Source organism: Geotrypetes seraphini, chromosome 12 (assembly GCF_902459505.1).
Source record: "Geotrypetes seraphini chromosome 12, aGeoSer1.1, whole genome shotgun sequence".
NCBI classification, from domain to species: domain Eukaryota; kingdom Metazoa; phylum Chordata; class Amphibia; order Gymnophiona; family Dermophiidae; genus Geotrypetes; species Geotrypetes seraphini.
This window is the reverse complement of record NC_047095.1, coordinates 59,027,507-59,054,610: the sequence shown is the minus strand read 5'-3', so window position 1 is coordinate 59,054,610 and position 27,104 is coordinate 59,027,507. Positions and strand designations below refer to the sequence as shown.

The window sequence follows — 27,104 nt, the reverse complement described above, 5'->3', positions numbered from 1 at the left end:
CGCAGGTGCTTTCCCATCTGACATCAGCTCACGGGACCATCAATTTTTCGTAGACCTGAGAAGCTGTTTTTAGAGTCTCTAGGGTGTAAAACTTGTGCTATTTTGTTCTGAAGGAAGGCCCCGGAGTAGGCTTGCAAAGTTCTTTCTTCGGTCGCTGAAGCTCCAGTCCTAAGATACTGATAGCGCAGGAAGGTAGGGAGAGAGGCATGGAAGGGTCGGCTTGTGGCAATCATTTTTTTTACTGTGGAAGCAAGGCCCTGTCATACGTCAAGAAACCTGGGGTGGGAGTCAGTGGTTGCAGTCCATTCACCCAGCAGCCAGTAGATTTTCCTTTGATGGATGAGGATCCGAGCCATTTCTGAGGCAGAAATCCTTTCCCTGCAGCCAGGCTGATTCAGACAAACAGGCACCTGAAGTCGCAGTGAGTACTCCCATTATTCCCTATAGGGACATTGGTGGGGGGGAGGGAGGGAGGTAAAATTTGTAGTTTAAGTGGTTTCTGGGGTTAGTATTCAGGTCCTCCTCTCTAAAACCCTAAAATTTCTATTTTTTATTTTTGAATTGAAGGCGCTGCTAAACCTCCAATGTAATTTGAATGACATCACACCGACAACCCAATTGCTGTATATAATATATGTTTAATAGTAATAAATAAAAGATAGCTTCTATAAAAATAGGATATAGTATCAGCAAGTTAGGCTAACAGAGGAGCTTACACAGAGTACATAAGAACATAACATAAGAAATGCCTGCACCGGATCAGACCATGGGTCCATCTAGTCCGGCGATCCGCACACGCGGAGGCCCAGCCAGGTCTACCCTGGCGAATACTTTAGTTACTCAATGTGTCTTTCAAGAAGATATGCATCCAACTTGCCCTTAAATCCTGGAATGGTGTATGGTATCGGTATGTCTTGTGTTGCCCAATCCGTTCTGAAGCATAAGTCACCAAGTATGCTACTTTTTTACTCTAGTACAGTAGCCTAAAGTCAAGAATACTACCTGGTTACAAATCACATACTCACTTTCTATTGGATTATCATATTTGCCATTTCTGTTGATTGGATGGAATACATATTGGTCATTGAGTCATATTGAAGCATGATGTCATCTGGTGCCAAATATGACTTCTCTATTTCCCCTGACAATGCATTCTTAATACTAAGGTCAATAACTCCTGAGAGTGAGCCCCCCCTCCCTCCTAGGCTTGATTGTAGATCTGTCGGCTCTTTTCATCTGCGGTTAAAATGACTTCTGGTAAGTCATCTTGACCTAGATTCATGTGGTTTGGTTTTTTTCTTGTGACCCAAGCACTTTCTTGAAAGTCCCAGACTAATGCTGTCACAGTCAGCAGGTGTTTGCCAGCTTCTAGGGCATTGAAGTCCTCTTGCAAAAGTATTATTTGTGCTGACAGGAAAATATGCACTTTTTGCACAGTTCATAGACCTTATGGTAGGTTTGATTCAGTAACACAATGCCCCTCCTGAGGGTCTCCTAAGGGTCTTTTTCTCTCTCATTATGTAATGCCAATGGCCTTTATTTGGCATGATTTTTTTTATGGCAACCATCTTGGATTTTTAGCGATCTGATTTAAACTCCTTTTTTTCTATTTCAAAACCGCTCATTATGACAAGGTGACTGCCTCAGATGAATGCATCAGGTCATTCTAGTCCCAGATCCTGCATCGGTTGTGCAGAGTTGCTGATTGAGGAGCGACCGTGTTTCACCAGACATGGGAGGAAGGGGCGGAAACTTTGGGCTCAGCCCTCAGTCAGTTCTCCTTGATTACATTTGAAATCCCAGAAGAACCAGTCGAGAAGCCCACTGGCTACCCATTACCCACCATATCGCCTATAAAACTTTAATGCTGATCATCAAAATCAAACTTTTGCGTCTTCCATCTTTTCTTGATAAATTCATCATCCCTTTTTGCCCTTCCCGGACCCTTAGATCAGCTGATCAGAATTTACTGACCATACCTTCCATCAAAGAATTCTATTACACTAGAAAAACTAACTTTTCCGTTGTAGCTCCAACTCTGTGGAATACCATGCCACCTCAACTCCGCCTTGAAAAACTCGACAAATTCAAGATTAAACTAAAAGCGTTTTTATTCCAAGATGCATACCATAGCATTTAAATATTTCCTCTCCAACAGCCAACAAAATAAATTTGAATTGCTTTCAAGAAGCGATCCCCTTTCCTGATGATATATCCTCCCCCTCTTCCCCTTTTTAAAATTTGTTTTTAGTGATGTAATTATTAACTTTCCCCTCGTCCTTCACCCTCAAACTCATGTTCGTATCTGTAATTTGTCCATTCAATGTTCACATTGCCCCTCCCCCAATAATAATTTATTTTAACCTTTCATTTTTAGCATTGTAAACCGGCCAGGTGCACGTCGATGGTCGGTATATTAAAATTAATTAAACTTGAAACTTGAAGAGATCCTGCTCAGATGAACCGAGCAGCAATAGGGCAAAACGCAAGCAAGTGGTGGTGGAAGATGCATCTTCTCTTCTCCAGTTTGCCTCAAGTCCCCTGATGCAAGGCTTCTCAGATTTGTCAGCCTTGAATGGAAAGCCTTTTTAATGGGACCAGGAAGCGCGGCGCTGCTTATGGGCGATCCTTCTCTGCCCAAGGGGATCCTTCTCCCAAACAGGTGTCCCTCTGCCTCATACCATGCCGGCTTCCAGTGTTAGTGATCCTTCAGAGCAGGATTGGGATGTTTGGAAGTCCATTTCCATGCCTTTGTTTTTTCTGGGCTCTTCTGAAACAGTGGATGATATGGGATTCCCTTCGGTATCCAGAGGGCTCTTCTGCAACAGTGGATGATATGGGATTCCCTTTGGTATCCAGAGGGCAGGTGTGGCAGCAGATCACAATGATGATCCCTCCATGTGTCACCTTTTCAGGTCAACTTCAGTCTCCCATTTCATTTCTGACATCCTGTCTATACTGAAGATCAATGCCCAGCAACCTTCTACCTCATAGTGCTCCATCATGTTTGGCATGTTCTGGCTCACCTGGATCTTATCTCTTTGGTCACTGACCAGTGGGAGAATCCTGAAGGCTCACTTAAGGTAGCCAAAGCTATGTCTTGGCTCTATCCTATGACTCTGGTTTCCAGCAACTATTTATCCAACTGAAGGTGAACTCCACAGTGGCGCAAGTGACCATGCACACCTCCTTTCTTAGTGAAGATGGAGTGATGCTGAAAGATGGTCAGGACCATAGAGTGGATGCAGTCCTGAAAAGACGATTTGAAACACTGGCTTTGGGTATCAAAGCTGCAGTAGCTGCCTCCTGGGTAAGGTTTCAGCTTATTCTATTTAGGCCTGCCAGATGCTCTGGATCAGACAGTGGGCGGGCTACTCAGCCTTCAAGGCCATTCTCAGCAGATTACCCTTCAGTGAGCAGATGCCGTTTGGCAATGCCTTGATGACCTCATGGCCAGTGTGGTGGATCGCCGCTCCAAATTCCTCCCTGATAGTAGAAGCTGTCGACCTGCCCAGAGGCAATAGAAGCAATTTTCGTACCTCCAGGAGAGCTCACCAATTTTCCTCTGTTTATTCTTCTCAGAGGCCTTTTCATGGGTTTAAACAGAGATTTGGTAGTTATCGATGCCAGCAATCCTCAGGTTCCTGGAGTGGCTCAGCCTCCAAGAAGCAGAAATAACGCCAGGAGGCCGATCCTCCTCTTAATTGAGGGCGGCTATCAACCTTGTAATCTCCCTGGGAATGCCCAGGCCAATTCCTTTGTAAACCGCCTAGAACTGAAAGGTATTGGCGGGATAGAAGCCACCAATGTAATATAATATCTGCTGTTATACCTAAGATAAATAAAAGATACGTTTCAGGTACTGGGAGTTTCCCTTTTTCTTTCCTCTTGGAAGGGTCCCATAGTTCCTTCTTGTTATCCTTAGCATGTTAGCTCTGAGTTACTCATGTGAGTGTTTGTTATTCTCTGTTTACTTGTTAAATGTTTGATTGTTCTATTTCTAAGTTTAGGAGCAGAACAGAATGTGTTTCTTGCTTGGGGAAGTTCCCCCTGCCTCTCCTTCTCTTTTTTTTGTGTTTCAGTGGAGTTGATTGCTTTGGTACCAACTGAGGAGGATATATGCTCCACTGCAGAAGGGGAGGAGTTCTCAAGTTCTTAAAGGGATATCCTTCTGCAGTTCGCAGAAAATGGGAATCAACAGCTTAAGTATGGACTCCTGTATATCCTAACAGAACCCAGATTACCGAGATAAGAATCTAATCTGTTATCCTTTTTCAGGTCAGTTGTGCAGCAAATGTTACCAGATTTTTCTGAAAAGAAAACTCTGGAAAGTTTGTGAGCTTTCCAGAAATTCTGAGTCATCCCCTTTCACTGTTTTTTGAACGTACAGAGCTGTTTGTATTTCATGGTGATGGTGTGTCTTTATTTTCTTACTGTTTCTTATGTTTTAAAGACTGGAAACTCTTCTGGATTTTCTGGCAATATACCTCAGGTTGGGAGCCCAGTTGGTAGTGCAATGAACCTAATCCCTGAAGATGGCCTCCCCCCAATCCTTATCTCTACTGGAGTGAAAGGAGGTAAGCTGTATAGTGAAAGAGGAAGGGATCAAAGCAGTTCACATATTATTAGATACAGGTACTTTATATTGATTCAGAGGAATGCAGGTAACTAGATGACAGTTTTTATTTCAGTAGAAGTTTCATTTCTTTACCCTTGGTTGAGGGAGAAGGGAAAATCAGGATGGTGTTTTTGTATCAGAAAGCAGAGCTTGAGATGGTAATGATCCAACTAATTTACTATCTCTCTCTAACTATATCTAGGGGTTTATTAATCTAATGATGATTAAGTTACTCTTTTTGCTCAAAGCTATTCATGTGAGTAGGTAAGAGAAGTCTGCAGGTCAGTTTGCTGGCACAGGTTTGAAATTGTGTATCTTCTGCCCAGGGGTTTAATTTTCTTAAACTTCAAGAAATCATCAGGAAAAATAATGTCCTCAAAAGTATTACATTTAGAGAAAAGGCTGAAAGTCATAGGAACATAAGAATTGCCGCTGCTGGGTCAGACCAGTGGTCCATCGTGCCCAGAAGTCCGCTCATGCGGCGGCCCTCTATAGCTGGCTAGAACATGGAATGCAAGAGGCCTTCACGAGTGCCATAGCCACAAAAATCATTTGCTCATTGCAGCTTCTCTAAATTCCAAATAAGAGTTTATGAAATAAAGTGCTAAATGCACCAGTGTTCAGGGAGAAGCTTTAAGGAGCCCAGAACTGACTCTGTACAGCGCTGTATGCATCTGGTAGCGCTATAGAAATAATTAATAGTAACAGTCTTTTGTTTAGCTCTGCACTTGCAGTAAATGGTTGGTGCTGTTTTTAGGCTTTATGCCTCCTTTCATTGAAAATATAGGGTCTGATATTCAGCTGCTGACTGAGTTATTCCTGGATATTCAAAGTTGGAACCTGTCTGGGCTTTTGGCTTTGAATATCTGGTTATTTTTCAGCTGGTTAACCTGTAGCCGCTTAATTTGATTCTAAAACGACTGTGGGCTATCACATAAAATAAGACAGACTTTTACGCGGTCCCATTATGTACTAAACCCGGCCGCTTAAGGGTTGATATCAGCACTTAAGTGGCCAAGTGCTGACTTCACCCCTGGAATGCCTCCAATATACCTAGCAAACTGCAAATTTCAGCAGCACTTATCTGCTGAAAATTAGCAGCTAGTCCTGATCAAGCAATCGAACTGGTCAGCAGCCAGCTACAGTAAATTGCTTTGCATATCGGCCCTAAATTGTTTAAAATGACTAGAAATGCAGCCAGCTGGAGTTGGCCTGCGTCTGAAAGTATTCAGTAGTAAGCGTAACTGCCCTGGGCTCACCTCCTGTCCTTCTTGCAGACTATGCAGTAGAAGAGAGGCCATCCCAGATGTCAGTGATGCAGCAGTTGGAGGACGGAGGACCTGACCCCCTTGTCTTTGTTTTAAATGCGAATCTTCTGGCCATGGTTAAAATTGTAAACTGTAAGTAGCTGCAAGCAAAAACAATGTGGTAGTCTGCAACATTTAATATGACCGGAGGAGGGCTGGTTTTTGCTTATGCATTTTTTTTTTGTTTGATGTGGCCGGATTAGTCAGGGGCTGCCTTGCACCGTGCTGTCTTGTCACAGTTTGTGACATGAATCCACGTGTTTATATTTCGAATGCCTTTTAGACACTCGCAGGCTGTGCTCATGTAATTTCTCTTGAGATTTTGCTTTGATCATTCTTTTTTTTTTTTAATCTTTATTCATTTTCATATTTTACAACAAGTGTATAATATTCAATCAAAAAATTTTTTACAAATCACTTGACATTCTTACTTATAATCATTAAAGTATAAAAGAATCCCTCCCCACCCACCCCATCCATTAATAATAAACCAATTAGCAAATATCATATGGTATATGGTAGGTGCTTTGATCATTCTGCTGTTGGCTAATAGTTTATCCTTCATATAACATACTTTTCAAATCATGATCCTGTAACCCTCTTAAATAGCGCGATTAATGTTTCCTATCAGACGTGTTCCTGCATTTTTGTTTGTTTTATTATTGAACAATGAAAATGGCAAATATCAAACATAGGGCTCCTTTTACTAAGCTGCGAAAGCGTTTTTAGCGGGGGTAGAATTGCCGCTCGTGCTAAACCTGCGCTATGCAGCTAGAACTAACGCCAGCTCAATGCTGGCATTAGTGTCTAGCGTGCGCTAAAACCGCTGTCGCAGCTTAGCAAAAGGAGCCCATAATGTATGAAGACTTCCAACATTGCTCCATCCTATTCTCTGTTCCCATTCAAATCAATACACATTTGAATCGGAATGGATACTAAAATTGTTGCCATCATAGAGCCTTTGTATCGGACTTACTTTTTTGTACTTGTATTGTGGAGTTCTTTATAGCAGAACTTGTACAGATAAGTGGAAAAGAACTGATAATAGGGGTGAAACAGCTCCCTTCTGAAGAAAGGTAAACAGGGTTTTTCAGTTTGTAGAAGATGTGACCCAGGGGATATGATAGAGGGAATGATTGTAACCCTTTCAGACAGCATAAAGACATGGGGACGCACCATGAAACTAATAGATAGCAAATTTGTTTCAACAATTTTATTGATGATAAGACAAAAAATACAGAATAAAGAAATAGAAACAATTATTGATGTCTTATAGAAAGTTAAACTATGAAACAGCCCTCCCCCCAGCTCTCAACTATGATCTGAATCCGAGAAGAATGCAAGTCCTCCTCAATGATTCCATAGCATTCAAATTCTGAAGTCAGAACAAGACCAGAGACCTTCCTTTTGTGTTTCTGGTCGAATCTGTAAAATATAGAGCCTTCTCATTCTCCAATTATCTAACTCACCCTATATAACCTCCCCCATTCTCCCCATCTAACAATAAACAGTTCTATCCAATATATCTTGGAGCAACTTAATGATGAGAGTGTATATCTTTGGAGGTCATCACATTCTAGTTATCATAAGGTTAATTTATTGAGAATCAAGCTATGAGCTCTGGCAGGTAGGGCAGTAATGTAAGATTTTCAAATAGACCAAAAATGGTTTATTCCATTTATATGTTGCACAGCCATCTCTAGCTTCACATGTCATTAACTGATGCATCAGGTTTTTCCATTACCAAAAGTATGGGGGGGGGGTGTCTTTTACCCACATTTGTAAAATACATTTCTTCCCAACAACACATGCTTTTTGTATAAAAAGTTGATTACCTGTTGATATTCTGTCTCTAAATAAAATTTCCCAAATATAACACATAATGGTGCGGGTGGTAGTATTCGCTTCAACAGCGCCCCCTATGTAGGCAAAAACTTGCGTGTGAATACAAGTCCAGATGGAATGAGATAAAATATTCACCCGTTTACCACATTTGAGACACACAGACGTTGTTATCCCTTCCAGCTGCCAAAGTTATGCTCTGAGAATTGTACGGTCTGTAGTTAGCATTGTGAACTGTCGGGGGTCCATTCTCTATTACAGATACCAACTCAGGTTCTGAGATACTCATCTGTAACTCTGATGTCCAAGCTGCCAAAATTTGCTTATATTGTTTTCTGGGCACCAGGTACACAAGAGCTTTGTGCAAGAGAGAAATTTATTTATTCAAAATTTTCTATACCGTTCTTCAAGAGGAGCTCAGAATGGTCTACATAAATTTATTTAGGTACTTAAGCATTTTTCCCTGTCTGTCCCAGTATACTCACAATCTATCTAATGTACCTGGAGCAATGGGGGAATTAAGTGACTTGTATCACCAAAAAGTCCATATACAGGAATCAGAAAGGAAACGATCAAATTCTAGGTCCAATACCTTTCTCAAAATAGTTTCAAAATTTTAACATAGACACTGCCTCATTGAACATTTCATTTGAAGCACACAAGTAACAGCGATATTTTTGATGCAAATGAAATGTTCAATGAGACAGTGTCTATGTTAAAATTTTGAAACTATTTTGAGAAAGATATTGGACCTAGGAATTAAGTGACTTGCCCAGGGTCACAAAGAGCAGGAAAGTAAGGGTACGATGGCTCAGATCTTCTGGAAAATTTTGCCCTTAAAAAGTGAGCAAAATGTTTAGAGCATCACCCGGAGTGCTTATTTTAATATTGATGAACTCATTTTAATACATTTCAAAATGATTATCGGAGGCTGCTACAATACACGGAAAAGACCATATTTAGCCAATTTGTGCATTGGTAGCTAAAATATTTCAACGCTAAACCGAATAGATCTGGTTTAGCCTTGACTGTTAAAGGCACGGTAAGCTTAGCGCAACGGGGCCTCTCTCCTTCCATGCGCACATCATGAGGACATAGAGTTCTTTCCACAACAGTAAAGAACTGTTTCTGCAACCATCTCCCAAAACTACATCCCCTGACTTACTTTCCAGCTAGACTTACATAGTACAAGCACATCACACAAGACACGCGTGGACAGGCAATGTAGATACATGCAAGCGTGCATACCTACCTACACTCTCTCCTTCCCCCTTCCCAGTACACACACACACACACACGGGGGCAGATGAGTTGGAAAGAATTCAATGAATCATGCTCTGCATTATCTCCACTTCTTTTTGGCCTGCTTTGAGTTTTGCTCTTTTTTTTCTTGCAGATGTGAACAGGAAGTGTTGGTGTTTCACTACAAAGGGAATGCATGCAGTGGGACAGTCTGAGATTGTGGTTCTACTACAGTGTTTACCAGATGAGAAGTGTTTGCCCAGAGATATCTTCCATCATTTTGTGCAGCTTTATCGGGATGCTTTGGCAGGTAGGAGGGATGATTTGCCAGTGCATAAGGACATCGATTTGCTCTTCTTTAGCATCATTTTTTTCTGAAGCTAAGTGGCATATAGTCACACTTGGGATGGGGTGAGGTGTGGATATTGTGTTATCAAAGTGCTATAGTTTTTGTTCAGGATGTGTCACCAAGCCACTTTGTTTAAAATGTCATACTCGGGATAATACTTTTTCATGCAATTTGGGAACTGTAGAAAACCAAGGCTTTCTAGAGGTCTTTGTTTGATTATCTGCAACAGATTATTGGTTCTCATATAGTTTCAAGTTTATTTAAAATTTTATAAACTGCCCAATCGGCCTTTATGGTAACCCACCTGTATCCCTTACAATGACAAAATGCACCTTGATAGTAAACCACTTGTATTGTAACCCACTTGTATCCCATGTACTGACTAAACGTATCTTTATTGTAAACCGTTTCTATCCCATGTACTGTCAAATGTATCTTTATTGTAAACCGCTTCGAACTTCATGATATAGCGGTATATAAGAAATAAATTATATGATAAAAACATGCTTTCACAGCCTTCACATGCTGAGGAAAGTGAGGTCCTGCTTCCACCAAAAACACTTTGCCGTGCTCGTACAGTCCATCATCCTCTCCAGATTGGACTATTGCAATTCCATCTACCTTAGCTTAACAAAGAAAAGCCTCCACAGACTCCAACTAATCCAGAACACCGCGGCCAAACTTATCTTCTCAAAAAGCAAATTTGACCATGCCTCTCCACTCCTGTCCAAGCTGCACTGGCTTCCTGTCATCTCCAGGGTCCATTTTAAATGTGCCTGCTTAACCTTCAAGATGCTCCACGGCATCCTTCCACCTCTTATTCCTCTATCCTGGAATTCCTCAAATCCATTCTCCACCAGATCCATGCAAAAATTAAAACTATCCTTCCCCTCCTCAAAGGGTATCTCCCTCGTCAGTAAACTCGGGTCCTCCCTCCACTTCAGAATCGCTCAGCTCTGGAATAGTCTCCCTTCCCCTCTCCGCAACTTGAGCCCCCTTCTACCATTCCGTAAGCTTCTGAAGACTTGGCTCTTCTCCAAAACGTAACCCGTCCCCTCCCTATTATTATCACACCTAACCTCTCTCTTACTTACTTTTATAAACCCACTGGAGTTCCGCTGCTTCCTAACCATGTAAACCGTGTCGAGCTCCACCTGTTGGAGATGATGCGGTATATAAACCCAAGATTTAGATTAGATTAGATTAGATTATTATTATTATTCTAGGCGGTGAGCATTATGTTAAAAACATATATGGGGTAACTATACAACCTTTAAAACAATAATCATTATTTAAAAACAATACAAAAACAAACAGGAACAAAAAAGGGAAGATGGATAGAACTACAATTTATCAAGTAAGAAAGAGAACATATAGGGAAAGAAGAAAAGAGAGGGTATCTAAAAGTAGAATAAAACTATGTAGCCCTAAAAAGGGCATTTAGATCTCGAAAGCATCAAGAAAAAGAAATGTGTTTAATTTTGTTTTAAATGGTGAAGAGTTGATTCTTCCCGTAAGTAGACCGGAATATTATTCCAAAGAGATGGAGCGCTGACAGCATTTTAATGAACCTAGCTTATATGGGTGTTTGGGATGGGGCATGCAACGGTTCTTGAACAAGGCTTATACAGTGCTGGGCAATTAAAAATGGGGTTTTTTTTGTCTGTGGAAATCGTTTTGAAAATTGATTTTCCATAAAGCAATGTTACTTACCGTAACAGTTGTTATCCAGGGACAGCAGGCAGCTATTCTCACTAGTGGGTGATGTCATCCGACAGAGCCCCGACACGGACATCTTGAAAGCATGTCTTGCTTGAAGAAACTTAGAAGTTTCGAGATGCCCGCACCGCGCATGCGCCAGTGCCTTCCCGCCCGATGTACCGGGCGTGTCTCCTCAGTTCAGGTAGCTAGCCTGAGAAGCCAACCCAGGGGAGGTGGGTGGGACGTGAGAATAGCTGCCTGCTGTCCCTGGATAACAACTGTTACGGTAAGTAACATTGCTTTATCCCAGGACAAGCAGGCAGGTATTCTCACTAGTGGGTGACCTCCAAGCTAACCCCAATGGGATGGTGGGAGAGTTGGCAATTTCAAGAGAATAAATTTTGTAACACTGTTTGGCCAAACTGTCCATCCCGTCTGGAAAAAGTGTCCAGACAATAATGAGAGGTGAATGTATGAACCGAGGACCAAGTGGCAGCCTTACAAATCTCCTCAATCGGTGTCGATCTGAGGAAGGCTACAGAGGCTGCTATTGCTCTGACCTTATGGGCTGTGACCTTACAGGGAAGGGATAATCCAGCCTGGGCATAGCAGGAAGAGATACAAGCCGCCATCCAGTTAGAGATGGTGCGCTTCGATACAGGTCGTCCCAACTTGTTTGGATCAAAGGAGACGAAAAGTTGAGGAGCAGTTCTGTGAGGCTTTGTGCGATCCAAGTAGAAAGCTAAAGCACGTTTACAGTCCAGAGTGTGCAAAGCAGCTTCCCCAGGATGAGAATGAGGCTTTGGAAAGAACACTGGAAGCACGATGGATTGGTTGATGTGAAATTCAGAGACCACTTTAGGCAGGAATTTCGGATGAGTACGAAGAACCACCTTGTCATGATGGAATACAGTGAACGGTGGATCCGCCACTAGGGCCTGAAGCTCACTGACGCGGCGAGCAGACGTGAGGGCCACCAGAAAAACCACCTTCCAGGTGAGATACTTAAGTGGAGCCTTGTTGAGAGGTTCAAACGGAGGCTTCATGAGATGAGACAGGACAACATTGAGATCCCAAACCACAGGAGGAGGTTTGATAGGAGGGTTGACATGAAAAAGACCTTTCATAAATCTGGAAACCACAGGATGAGCAGACAAAGGTTTCCCCTGTAGAGGCTGATGGAAAGCCGCAATAGCACTCAGGTGGACTCGTATGGAGGTAGACTTGAGACCAGACTGAGATAGGTGTAGAAGGTAGTCCAATACAGAAGAAAGGGAAGCTCGTTGAGGTTCCGTGGCATTGGAAATACACCAGGAGGAGAATCTAGTCCATTTTTGGGAGTAGCATTGTCGAGTAGCAGGCTTCCTGGAAGCCTCCAAGACCTCCCTCACTGCTTGAGAAAACTGGTGAGGAGTTATGTTGAAAGGAACCAAGCTGTCAGGTGGAGGGACTGCAGATTGGGATGAAGTAGTGAACCTTGATGTTGAGTGAGTAGTGAAGGAAACACTGGAAGAAGTATGGGCTCCCTGCTGCTGAGTTGAAGTAGAAGGGAGAACCAGGGTTGTCTGGGCCACCGAGGAGCAATCAGAATCATGGTGGCATGGTCTGTTCTCAACTTGACCAGAGTCTTCTGAATGAGAGGAAAAGGAGGAAACGCATATAGGAAGCGATTCCCCCAACCCAGCAGAAAAGCGTCTGCCTCGAGGCGGAGAGGAGTGTAGATCCTGGAGCAAAACTGAGGCAGCTTGAAGTTGTGGGGGGCTGCAAAGAGGTCTATCTGAGGTGTCCCCCACTGTGCAAATATCTGATGAAGGGGTTTGGAATTGAGCGTCCATTCGTGAGGTTGGAGAAGACGACTCAATTTGTCTGCCAAGACATTGTCCTTCCCCTGAATGTAGACAGCCCTGAGGAAGGTGTTGTGGCGGACCGCCCAATCCCAGACTCGAAGAGCTTCCTGGCAGAGGGAGGCCGAGCCCGTGCCCCCTTGCTTGTTTACATAATACATGGCGACCTGATTGTCGGTGCGAATTAGGACCACCATGTCGTGAAGCAGATGTTGAAAAGCCTGAAGAGCATTGAAGATGGCTCTGAGCTCCAGAAGATTGATTTGATGGAGTCGTTCCGCACTGGTCCAGAACCCCTGAGTGCGAAGACCATCCAGATGAGCTCCCCATGCATAGTTCGATGAATCGGTCGTGAGAACTTTCTGGTGGGGAGGAGAGTGAAACAGCAAACCTCTGGATAGATTCGAAGAGGTCATCCACCAGAGAAGAGATTGCCGTAGAGCAGGAGTGACTACAATGTGGCGGGACAATGGGTCGGACACCTGAGTCCACTGAGATGCCAAGGTCCATTGAGGAATTCTGAGATGTAGTCTGGCAAAAGGCGTCACATGAACTGTGGATGCCATGTGACCCAAGAGGACCATCATGTGTCTCGCTGAGATGGACGGGCGAGAAGACACCGACTGGCAGAGTAGAAGAAGAGCATCCATGCGCTGAGGAGGAAGGAACGCTCGAAGTTGGATGGTATCCAGGACCGCCCCGATGAAGGGGAGAGTCTGGGTGGGCTGAAGATGTGACTTGGGAAAGTTGATCTCGAAGCCCAAGTTCTGCAGAAAACAAATTGTAGTCAAGGTCGCCGAAATGACCTCTGGGGCCGACGGGGCCTTGATGAGCCAGTCGTCGAGGTATGGAAACACCTGGAGACCCATGTTCCGGAGTGCAGCGGCCACCACCACCAGACACTTCGTGAAGACTCTGGGCGAAGAGGAAAGGCCAAATGGAAGCACTCGATACTGCAGATGTAGATGTCCCACCCGAAATCTGAGGAACTTGCGGGAGGCCGGATGAATCGGGATGTGAGTGTAGGCCTCCTTGAGGTCCAGAGAGCATAACCAATCATTCTGCTCGAGGAGGGGATAGAGAGAGGCAAGGGTCAGCATACGGAACCGCTCCCTGACCAAAAACTTGTTGAGGACTCGAAGGTCCAAAATGGGCCGCAGATCGCCCGTCTTCTTCGGAACCAGGAAATATCGGGAGTAAAACCCTTGGTTCTGCTGATCTAACGGGACTGGCTCGACAGCCCGAAGCCGAAGCAAGGCCTGAGCCTCCTGGAGAAGAAGGGCGGTCTGCGTTAAGTTGGAAGGATACTCTCTTGGAGGGTGGTCCGGGGGGACCCGGTGGAAATGAAGAGAGTATCCCTCTCTTACGATGGTAAGGACCCAAAGGTCTGTGGTGATTGACTCCCATCGATGATAAAAATGATGGAGACGACCCCCTATGGGAAAAACAGGGGAAGACAGAACGTCGGTTATGCTCCCTGGAAGAGAGTCAAAAAGGCTGAGTAGCCTTGGGTGCAGCCGGCATCTGAGGCTTCTGCTGAATCTTTTGCGGAGGCTGTCTCTTCGCAGGCTGTCTCGCAGGAGGAGTCTGCCTCGGTTGATAACGCCGCTGGTAAATTTGATGCGGTCTAGATGGATGAGACTGCTGAGGCTTCGGTTTAGGACGTAGAATAGACTGAAAAGACTTTTCATGGTCCGACAGCTTTTTAGTAACAGTTTCGATAGACTCATCAAATAGATCCGCTCCTGCACAAGGAACATTTGCAAGTCTGTCTTGGAGGTTCGGATCCATATCGATGGTTCGAAGCCATGCCAGGCGACGCATGGCAACCGAACATGCCGCAGCTCGAGCTGAGAGCTCAAAGGCATCGTAGGAGGATTGCATCAGTTGAAGGCGTAATTGGGACAGGGTCGCCACCACCTCTTCAAACTGGAAACGAGCCTGAGCATCGATGAAAGGAATGAACTTGCGGAGCACCGGCAAGAAAAAATCCAAGTATGAAGAGAAGAAAAAGTTGTAGTTGAGTACTCGAGTCGCCACCATCGAGTTCTGATAGATACGTCTACCAAACTTATCCATCGTTCTCCCCTCTCTGCCCGGAGGCACGGAAGCATAGACTTGGGAGGGATGAGAACGTTTGAGAGAGGACTCGACTAGAAGGGACTGATGAGAAAGTTGAGCTCCCTCAAACCCCTTGTGGTGAACGATGCGGTATCGAGCATCCAGTTTACTGGGAACTGCAGGTAAGGAATACGGTGTCTCAAAACAGCGCATGAAAGTCTGGTCCAGCAGCTTGTGTAGAGGAAGCCGAAGTGTCTCCGCCGGAGGGTGAGGTAAATGCATGGTGTCCAAATACTCTTTAGAATATTTGGACCCAGTGTCCAAAGTCACATCCAAGTCATCCGCCAAAAGGCAAAGAAATGGTTCCAAGAATTTCTATCAAACAGATCCTACCGAGTAATCAGCAATGGAAATTATTCCAAACCATGGAAAAACCCATCAGGCGTGCCTCAAGGTTCCCCCCTATCGCCCACACTTTTCAACATCTATATCGCCTCCTTAGGCCACCTCCTACAAAAACTAAACTTAATACACTACATTTACGCAGACGACATATCCATCCTAATCCCCTTAAATGACATCACAAAAGAAATTGTAGACAATCTCTCAAACGTAATGACCGAAATCGATAAATGGACCACCAATTTCAAACTAAAATTAAACGCAGAAAAAACAAAAGTCTTTCTGGCTAGTCCTAATGACAAAATTACGAGAACATCGATAAAAATAAACAATCACGAATACCCAATTTCTAATAACATAAAAATACTTGGTATCACCCTAGACACACACCTAACTATGACTGACCACACAAACTCACTAGTGAAAAAATGTTTTTACACGCTATGGAAACTAAGGACCATAAAAAAATACTTTGACCCAACATCATTCAGGTTACTGGTACAGGCACTGATCTTATCCATTCTTGACTACTGCAACATCATCTACCTGGGCATCCCACAAAAAACAATAAAAAAACTGAGATTAATACAAAACACCGCCGTTCGACTAATCTTCGGACTAAGAAAAAACGACCATATCAGCCCCTACTATAAAAAGCTGCACTGGCTTCCAATTGAAGCGCGAATACTATTCAAATTTGCTTGCACCTGTTTCAAGCAAGTCTGGGGACTAGCACCTTCATACCTACAAACTCACTTCATCCTACACAACCCCACACGAGCGACCAGAAACAAAAACATATTTGCATACCCAAAGATTACGGGCTGCAGATACAAATCATTCCTGGATAGAACCTTTAAGTTCCAAGCGAACAGACAGCAAGTTTGGCTGAAAAACTACATAAACGAACCCAACCTGTCTTACAGTGCATTCCGCAAATCGATCAAAACCGCCCTGTTCGAAAAATTCACGGACTAAAATCGTCCCCTCCCGCACTAGGACTCCCCTCCCTTTAAACGCCTTTCTTTCTTTCTCAAGATGCCCCTCATGTACTCAGATATTCGCTATCCATAGTACTCCAATTCAAATGGAAGTTCTAAAGAAATACTCAGTTACTCATTACCCATTGAACCCCAATCTGTAACTTTCCCCTCTTCACTATTGTATTATATTTAGACTCATTGTACGATACTGTATTAGACTTATGTATGGTGTTGTCTTTAGACTTATTGTATTGTATTATATTTAGACTCGTATTATATTGTACTGTGTTGAATACACTCATTGTATTGTATTGTATTGTATTGTATTGTTTTGTCTTGTATTGTATGTTGACTTATTGTATTGTATTGTGACCTTGTTACTCTCTGAATGTCCAGCCTTCTTACAGTGTGAACCGCCTAGAAGTCACCTGACTATGGTGGTATAGAAAAATAAAGTTATTATTATTATTATTATTATCTGTCGGAGAAAGGATGAGAAAGACAGTTGGTCTGCCAAGGCCGGCCGACGAGACGGGCTAGAAGACGTGGAAGCCTCCGGGTCCAGGGAGAGCTGAGATCGGCAGGGAGAATAGGAGGCAGATGGTTCCTCATACTCCGGCCCCTCCGGCTGGGACACATCCGACGAGGAGTATCCCAAACGCTGCATCTTCTTCTGCGGAGACACCTCCGAATGACGTGAGGAGTGCCGAGAAGAGTGCCGAGATCGATGCCCCTCCCGGTGACGGGACGGAGAACGAGATCTTCTATGCATCGATTGGTCCTTTGAAGCCTCAAAGGAATGGATAGGGCTCGATGCAGTGGATCGTAGAGGTTGCAGAGATGCGGATTCACGCAGCGCCACCCAGGTCTGGTATGGAGTGCGGAAGAACTCCTCCTGCGATGCAGTATGCCCAGGACTACGATTATCAGGAGCTGCCCTAGCACCCTGTTGGCGTGGAGGTGTGATGGGCTCCAAAGGTGGCATCTCAGGAAGGGAAGCCCTCCTGGAGGATTCCGCCGCCCTCCGCCGATCCCCCTCGTCGAGCAGAGAGATCGAACGACGAGGAGGAGGGGGAGGGGGCGGACCGCCCTCTGAAACCGGGGTCGGAAGCTCACCGTGAATGTTGGCGATAAGCCGGGGTCCCATAGTGCGCATAAGCTCGACAAACTGAGCTTCTAGCAGGGAACGAAGCGAAGCCGATATGGAGGGATCCGCACCGAAAGGGGGTCCTCCTGCATGGTCTTCGCGTTCCTTCGTGGCCAAGTGCTTCTGCTTGCTAGCTTTAGGCACTTTGATGACCACAGGAGGGATAGTGGAAGGCGGTACCTGAACCGAGGAGACGGAGGCAGGCGCCGATGCTGAACTCGATGCTGAAGCCGGTGCGAACGATGCGGGCTTCACGATGCTCGATGCAGGAGTCGTCGATGCAGGTTTCGAACGGACCGGCGAAACCTCAACAGCCGCAGTAGCAGAGATGTCCTTGGCAGTCTCCATCTTGAACATCGACTCCCAGAGCAAGCAGCGCCGCTTAAACGAGCGCGCAGTGAGCGTGGAACAAGGCCGGCACGATTTCGGAACGTGTTCCGGACCAAGACACTGAAGGCAGCGTCGGTGTGGGTCCGTCAGCGAAATCGCACGCTGGCACTTGCTGCACTTTTTAAAACCGGTGATTGGTCGGGACATAGGCCGGAAAATCGACGCTGCAAGGTCGAAGCCGCTAGGCCGCAGCCACGAGGCCGGCCCGGCCGAACCGCCGGAAGAAATAATTTTAAGTTTTTTTTTTTTTTTTTAGAAAAATAAAGTCAAATTGAAATAAAGTCAAAGAAATAAACAGAAACGCGGGTAAAGAAGGCAAAAACTGAATTTCAGTCAGCGCAGAATGAAGTACAAACTTCTCAGCTCCGCGGAAAGAAAAGAACTGAGGAGACACGCCCGGTACATCGGGCGGGAAGGCACTGGCGCATGCGCGGTGCGGGCATCTCGAAACTTCTAAGTTTCTTCAAGCAAGACATGCTTTCAAGATGTCCGTGTCGGGGCTCTGTCGGATGACATCACCCACTAGTGAGAATACCTGCCTGCTTGTCCTGGGATAATTAAAAATATCAACATAATAAAGGAAACCTGAAATTAAAAAAAGGTGTCCTTAAGTAGCATTCACGGTGGGTCATCTTCCAACATCAGATGCAGGTGCCTGCTTATGAAAAACCACTTCTAAGCTCTCCCAGGTACGTGAGTTTAGTCCTGAATGTTAACATACTGTACCACTAAAGGTTCTGACAAATACTGGATGCATAATCAGGTGCAAGTAACCCTGCTTACTTTATACTACCTGAAAATTGTTGCAGTGTACACTCACTTAAGTAATTAGTGAAAGGAATGCTGGTAAAGAGTTTGTCAACTTTTTGTCTCTTTATGGGCAGTTTGAAAATTCCCCCATTTGTCTTAACCCCCTATTATTCCATATGACTTTATCCTTTTGCTCATTAGATCATCTACTTTATTATTGTTAAGATATTTTGGAATTCAATCTGGTCTCAAGTAAACTTATTATTGGAAAATCATGTTGCACTTTCTTACGATAGATACAGTGTTATTTGGCATGATGATAAGAAAAAAGAGTCAAATGTCATATAACAACAAGCTTTTTATTAGTTATGACAGTGGTTGCCATCCAACATATAACCAATAATTGGAAAAATCACAGAAACCTTAGTTACACTTTTTGGTGGAATTCTTTATGCCATATATTTAAAATGGAACGAGCAATAGCAATACAAAGAGGGACATATACTAACTTTATAAAAATATAGGGGCCATTGGCAAAATATTGTGGTGAATAGTCATCAGTTCTTCTCTTCTCCTTTTCTTTTTCTTATTTAGCACACTAAAGGGGGGAGGGAGTTAGAAATAATTTTACATAATATGTTATAATATGCTATATAATATGTGTACATTTCTGGTGAAAATGTGATGAAGGATGGGTGGTTGGGGGGGGTTATTGCATCACTAGATTTTTATGTGATAGATATTAATGTGCTATTGTGGTATAATTTGTATAATATATTCTTTTGTGCACTTGCTGTTCAATTTGAAAACGAATAAAGAATTATTAAAAAAAAAAAAATATCCTTTTGCTCAAATGAATATTGCTCAAATGAATAATAAAAGTAAATAAGGATATAAACCTAAAAATAGTTTCACTGCATGTTCTTCAGGGAAACTTGTTTGTCTGGTTTTTGCTTGCACCTTTTTCAGTAGTAGTTTGAGTTGAATTATGTTGTATCTTATTGTCACTAAATGCCATCTTTTTCTGTTCCAGGCAATGTGGTGGGCAACTTGGGTCACTCCTTTCTCAACCAGAGTTTTCTCGGTAGTAAAGAGCACGGTGGCTTCCTTTACGTTACCCCTACGTATCAGTCTCTGCAAGATCTAGTGCTGCCCAGTGCTCCCTACCTCTTTGGCATTCTCATCCAGAAGTGGGAGACTCCCTGGGCCAAAGTGTTTCCCATTCGGCTAATGCTGAGACTTGGAGCTGAATACAGACGTGAGTAATATGTGTTCTCCACACACCTGCTGGGGGTCTGTAGGGAAAGGCAGTTGTATGGTTGAGTTGACATGCTGGTAATTACTGACTGCTAAGTTGGTGACCTCCAGTGTAAATAGGTAAAGCCCAAGGAAGGAAACAACACCCTATACACGGAAAGACCTTTTAAGACTTTTAATTTACCATCCTCCAGTGCCAGTATTATCCTTTCTACTATTAATGCGGTGAGAATGCCCTCTTGAGGTCAGTATGGCATGACAAAGAACAGAAAAATATCCATGTAAAGCAAGCAGATTGTAATAGGTGCAGTGACACAAAATTGGTTAATATTTATGGAAAGTCTGGTTTTGTTGTGCCCATTATTTCTTTCTTCCTTATTTTTGTTTATGTATGTATGTGATGTAATGTACAACAAAGGAGTCGTGAGGATGAGATGTCAATAATTCAGCCAAGGGTGTAAAGTTCAAAGTTCACTTTAATGATAGTAGCACTGCAAGGACTCAAAGACTCGCAGTGCTACTATCAACTTTACACCCGTGGTTGAATTATTGGCATCTCATCCTCACGACTCCTTTGTTGTGCCTTGATTGTCTCGTCGTTGAGGCCCCCTTGGGCTCCCTTTTTGGTGTGATGTAATGTGCCAGGACCTTTCTAGGTGATGAGACCTATTTGCCACTTGTTCAATAAACTTACTGAAGGCTGGTTTCTTTCTTTTCTTTTTCTAGTTTACCCTTGTCCACTGTTCAGTGTCCGGTTTCGGAAGCCATTGTTTGGAGAGACTGGACACACAATTATGAACCTTCTTGCAGTGAGCCTTTTTCCTTTGATTCTTTTGTCTTTTGTAGGGAGGAAGGACTTGGAGAATTAGTGGACTACAATATTTTATTTGGATATAACTCATTCCTTTTATGTATGTATGTGCATATAGGTAGCATTTATACTTAATCTCTGTCTGTTAGAGAATCACTTTAAATGCAAGCGAAGTCCAAAAATTACATTTAAATATCTTCTTCCTGTGCAAACAGCATCCGGTTCCTTATGGCTGGGTTATGCGTCCCCACTTGCAAGTTTCTTGCAGAAGGCATCAATCATTTTTCACAGCTCTACCTCCTTGTCTCCCTGGGCAGGGCCTTCTCTCCTCGGGTTTAAAGCGAGTTGAAACAGTGTCTTTTCATTAGCCTTGCACTAGATTTTTTTGTGTATGTGTCTTGTTAAGTGGTTCCCAGTGATCCTGGGACAGCTCTGCCTGGGAGAGGATTCAGACTAGGTGGTCTGTAGTTGGGAGGTCCACTCTTCTGATAAGGAACCTGCCTGGCTGGTCTGCCCTAACATTTGGAAGCTCAGGAGTGTTATTCGCCCATGGAGTTCAGGTGCTTGAGCACAGATTGATTGGACCCTGTAACTGATCAGGAGGCTTGATGTTGATTGGTTGTGTCCCTCTCCCTAAAGAATCGTGTGGGAGCATATGGGATGAGGGTGTTGGGCTAGCTGCTTGGAGGCTTGCAGCTGGAAGAAACAAGCCACTGGATTCACTTTTTGCTTGTCAGAGGCAGAAATTCTACTCCATTTACCAGCCGGATAGAAAGCACATGGCAGTTCTGTAAGAACAGACTAGTACTGCTTATGGGAGACATCGGGGTGAGTTTAAATTTGATTAAATTAAAGGGTTCTGGGGCTGTCTCAAGGGTCCTTAACCTTTAAAATCCTTATTGAGCATTTTTTGACTCCCAAATTGTGCCATGATCCGGAGACTATTGACAAGAGGGATCTCCAGTTTTTAATGTCTGGAGTGGATTATGTAGCTGATGGGGAATATAAAGATCAGCTCAGCATTCAAACTCAAATACTTAATTCAAAAATGCTACAATTCAAAAATATATCAACAAATATAATCATAAAAACATAAAGAAAAATGTATAATAATAATAGAGATAAATATTTAAGTGTAAGTGAATATGCTCAGCATCCCCACACACCGGTCATTAGGAATAATAAAATGCTAAGCGCGCATGCACACTCTTACTGCGTGCTTCCCTGATCCGTGATCCATCAGACTGTGGCGGTAGGAGTGCGCATGCACGCCAGAAAAGCCTCCCTGCTCTTCACCTCTCACGGCTGCAGAAATGGCCCCACACTCGCGGCTTCAGGCTCACTTAATCCCTTGCTGACCCCCCCTTCCCTTCCCACAATCCGACTGGCTCACTTACTCCCTTGCCCCCCCTTCCCTTCCCGCGATCCGAACGGCTCACTTACTCCCTTGCCATCCCCCCTTCCCTTCCTGCGATCCACCTGGCTCACTTAGTCCCTTCCCGCGGTCCTGACTCCAAACCTGCCCACTCCAGCAGCCTGCAGCACTGTACACACGCTGCTTTGGGGCCTTCTACTGCACTGATTTACTCTGGCACGTCTCTGATGACATCATCAGAGATGCGGCAGAGCAAATCAGGGCAGTAGAAGGCCCCGAAGCAGCGTGTGTACAGTGCTGCAGAAGCTGCTGGAGTCGCAGGTTTGTCGGGACCGCGGGAAGGGAAGGGGGGGCGTAAAGGGACTAAGGGAGCTGGCCAGACCGCGGGAAGGGAAAGGGGGGGTAGGGGAAACGCTGCTGCTGCACAGGGAAGTAGGGTGGGGGGAGGGAAATGGAGGGGGAGGGAATGCTGGTTAATAATAGGAGACACAGGAAAAAAGAAACAATCCCACATACAGCCGCCAAAGAGACAAACACCAAAACAAACCACAGACAGAGAGACCAAAAGTAAGAAATACAGACAGCAGCCAAAGAGATAGACAATAGGTGACAGTTAAAACAGAAGAACAGGGGTCTAAAGAGACAGATTTAAAGAAAAAAAAACTTTGGACAAGGAGAGAACATAAGAATTGCCACTGCTGAGTCAGACCAGTGGTCCATCATGCCCAGCAGTCCGTTCACGTGGCGGCCCTCTGGTCTAAGACCAGCACCCTAACTGAGACTAGCCCTACCAGCGCACGTTCTTGTTCAGCAAAAACTTGTCTAACTTTGTCTTGAATCCTTGGAGGGTGTTTTCTCATATAACATCCTCTGGAAGAGCGTTCCAGCTTTCTACCACTCTCTGGGTGAAGAAGAACTTCCTTACGTTTGTACGGAATCTATCCCCTTTCAACTTTAGAGAGTGCCCTCTTGTTCTCCCTACCTTGGAGAGGGTGAACAACCAGAAAAAAAAGACACACACAGAAGGACAGGCGGCTACAGAGACAGATTAAAAGAGACAGACACCAAAACAAAGACAGACAGATATACAGCGGCCAAGGAGAGAGAAAGAGAGAGACAGAAAGAAAGACAGACACACAAATCTATTCTAGCACCCGTTAATATAACGGGCTTAAAGACTAGTTAGGAATAAAGACCAGTGAGTATAAGGACCATCACTGCAGCATTCTGTCCTTAGAGAACACCTCCAAAAAGCTAACCAGTGCTAATAAAATGTAATCTTAATAATAAGATCTCAAAAAAGACATTAATGTCAACCAGAACTTAATCATCAGTAAACCATATGCCAGCATGATAGGAAGCGTTCAGGTTATAATTATAAATAAGAGTATTACTTCTCTGAATGCCAGATGTTATCTCAGGATGGTCTCAGAGGTTCAGCATCTCCAAACAAGCGCGGAGATGAATTGTTAGATGTTTAAAGTATCAAAAGTCTCATTGAAAAATGATCACAAAACATAGACCCAATGTGAAGATATCAAATGTAACTCAATAATATATAAAAAAAAAATACAAGAACCAAAATCCAAAATAAATCCAAAATCGTGCAAAAAAACCAAAGTCCAAAAGAAATCAATGCATATAATTGTCCAAAAAAGATGTCCCACTCCTCTACTCAGGCCGAGTTTCAAAAATTATGTTTTCTTTTTTTTTTTTTTATAAATCTTTATTCATTTTTCATCTTACAACAAATACATATATATAAAACATTTGTCAATGAATACATCATTTGAAATTCTATCATTTATGATACTAATAGATAAAATTTTTTTATCCCATCCCTCCCACCCTTCCAATCTTACATTCAATCAAATATATCACATAAATAATATTTTCTAGAAAACTAATCATTAATAAATTCAAATTCCCCCTCTCATCCCTTCTACCTAAAATTGTATCTATAATGTAAAATGGTATCTACTCATTGCAATATTTTGTTAATAATAACTTTATTTTTCTATATTTTGTTAATGGCTCCCATATCTCTTTAAATTTATTAAAATTCCCTTTTTGCACAGCAAATTATGTTTTCATCAGGAAGATTGACAAGCGAAAAAAGCAAACTGCCCACTTTCAGCAGTAGTGGAGTAGTTATATACAGACAGGGCTTCAACCGGGGCTGAAACCGGAAGTCAGCACAGATCCTCCCTTTAGCTCTAGAAATAATTAATAATAATAATAATAATAATAATAATAATAGTAGTAGTAGTAGTTCTACAGGAAATAGGATTATCCAAATATTTAAACATCTGAATCATATCTCCCCGTCCCTCCTCTCCTCCAGAGGAAGAAGGGGTTACCCTCGAAAGGTAATCATAAACTACATTAACTTAGTCCCAAAAAAAAGGTATTATATATTCTTTTCCTTTTATTTCTACATATTATCTTGAAGAGTGGACAATCAATCTTATTTATTGTAGAAATCCTGAAAACCTGACTGGTTGAGGGCTAAGGTTGGACACCCCTGTTCTTATTCATATGCTGATGGAAAAAAATAGAATTTGAGTTATAATTTAAATTTTCTGAAGGAATACTTTGCCTGAATCGTCTATTCCATAAAACAGGAACTAACCATCAAGTAATTCTGGTGCCTGTGGGATGCTTGAAATAACCTTTCTGAATAGCAGAGTGATTTTTCCTTTCCTGTTTAGACTGTTTTTATAATTACAATATTTATATCACTGTCATTTAAGGCAGAGGTGGTGATTGCTTGTGATAAGAAAGAACTTTCCCACTGAAGGATATTTTCTCTTCTTTTGTCATCAAAAGGACTTCAGAAATTACCAGTACACGCTGCCTGTGGTTCAAGGATTAGTGATGGAGATGGAAGTCAGAAAGACCAGCATTAAGATTCCCAGTAACAGATACAATGAGGTAACATACCATAAATAAATGTGTAAATAAGTTTTATATAACCTTTTACAGTGAACTTGATTCCAGATAGAATGGGTGTGGGAAACATTTTTCAAGCAATACACATCCTATTGGAATATTAAAGTAGAGAATGACACGGTGAAGGGTTCCCACAGTGAACTGCGGCAACCTGCGGTTAGCCTGCAAAAATGGGAAACCGTGTAGCTGACTTACGGTGGGAATGGGAATAAAGTCTTCTACCACACTGCTAGAGCGGTAAACGGCCTTGTTCCCCGCAGCAAAAAATTGCCCCAGGGTCAGCACAACAACATTCCCTCTCTCCATGGCTCAGCATCTATCCCCCCCTCCCAGTTTCCCTCGTGCCTACCTTACCCAAACAAGTTGGCCACGCCATGCTGAAAAATCTTGAGAAGCCTGCTCCAAGGCCTTCCTTTAGCTGACGAGCTCTTCCTTGATGTAACTTCCAAGGTGTTGGACCAAAGGGGAGAGGGATTGCAGCTGGAGGTAAGGGAGAGAGGTACTGATGTGGAGGGGGGACTGGAGCTGAAGGGAAAAGAGAGGTGCTAGAACTAAAGCTGGGAGTTGGAGGGAGAGGAGAGGTACTGGATTTGTAGCTCAGAGCTGGAGCTTGAGGGAAGGGAGAGAGATGTTGTACTCATGGGAGGAGAGGAGAAAGGTGCTGGATCCTTGGGGGAGTGTTGAGAGAAGGGAGAGAGGTACTGGACCTGCAGGGAGGAGGAGAGGGAAGGGAAAGAAGCTGAACCAAGGGGATAAAGGAAGTGAAATATTTAACACAGTGGAGGGGTGGAGGGAGAGAGGATGAGAGAAACTTTGGTGTAAAGGAGTAAGAGGGGAGAAGCTGGACACAGGGAGATATATGAAAAGAGGGGAAATGGTGGGCATGGATGGGAGCTTAGGAACAGACACAAAGGGGAACGCTTTATTGGGGTGGTATATGGATACAGTCAGTGGGGCAATGCCAGGCATAGGAAGGTATATGGACATAGAAGATGGCTAGACATGAGGGAGAAGAGGAACGCAGAAGAGAGATGTTAGACTTGGGAGGGGGGCATAGGGGCACAGAGGGGATAGGGACACAGAATAGTATTGATGATGAAGGCAGGGAGATATGGTCAGGAGAAATACTAGAAAAGGAAGTATAGGTGACAAAGAAGGGAGATGCTTGCTGAATATGGGGGGAAAAACATACACAGAGATGGAAGATGAATGGTGAGCATGGCGAAAGAAGACATATCAAATGGTCAGGAGCCCCTGACAAATGATTTAAGAGTAGATAGACGGAAACAGAAACCAGAGCCTGGCGAAGAATAAAATGACCAGACAACAAAAGGTAGAAATTTTTTTTTCTATTTTGTGATTAGAATATATCAGATTTGAAATTGACTGCAAAGCCCAAGAAGTGTTCCTTTAGCTTCCAGCTGGCTTAGGGCTCTCTCTCTGACCAGGGGGCAGTCACCCTAGTTGCTGTCCCCTAGCACTATTCCTGCCATGAAGTATTCTGTTAGCTTGATTTTTCTATGTAGCATTCTGTAGTAATTTGACTTCAGTCTTCTCGAGAGTGGAGGGGATATTTGTGAGGGGGAGGAGAGGGGAGACAGGGGTTTTATTGATCTTTTCTCTGTATTATTTGTGATTTATAAAATGACAATTGTACAGAATATTGTTTCTTTTTATACTTTAATGAAATAAGTTCAGTATAAAATCATAACTATTCGAGGCTTGTGTGGATGGGATCAGATGGTTTGTGAGGACAGGCACAAATTTTTTCCTCGAGTCATTCTCTATATTAAAATTCTGCAATTAGAGGAAACAGTTAATAGTTGACAGAAATTAGATAAGTAAAATCAGTCTCAGGTTGCGTCAGAGATGACCTTTACGGCAGCCACACGCAGCTTCAATGCTCCGACTGCTGTAAGAAGGCAGTTTAGAAATCGCGGCCATGAAGGTAAGGGGCAGGGAGAGAGTAAGGAGATGTTTAGACTCGGCGGCAGTAAGAAGGGAGGGAGCGCGATAGGTGACTGCGCGCATTCCCTCCCTTAACTGCGGGGACAAGGCCATTCACCGCTCCAC

The 27,104-nt window shown here is 43.5% G+C and overlaps 1 protein-coding gene across 5 annotated transcripts in view; it reads left to right on the top strand.

Annotated features, from left to right (window-relative positions):
* Positions 1-27,104, top strand: part of ZFYVE9 (zinc finger FYVE-type containing 9) — a 165,964-nt gene that overhangs the window by 84,233 nt on the left and 54,627 nt on the right. For all 5 annotated transcript variants that reach the window (XR_004536594.1, XM_033916066.1, XM_033916069.1 and 2 more), the window contains 6 exons: positions 4,454-4,577; positions 5,896-6,018; positions 9,164-9,319; positions 19,670-19,894; positions 20,620-20,702; positions 24,909-25,013. Coding sequence is in view for 4 of the 5 variants with exons in the window: in XM_033916066.1 (XP_033771957.1) it covers positions 4,454-4,577; positions 5,896-6,018; positions 9,164-9,319; positions 19,670-19,894; positions 20,620-20,702; positions 24,909-25,013 (816 nt within the window). In the remaining variant the exon portion in view is untranslated. The remainder of the gene's footprint in view (positions 1-4,453; positions 4,578-5,895; positions 6,019-9,163; positions 9,320-19,669; positions 19,895-20,619; positions 20,703-24,908; positions 25,014-27,104) is intronic.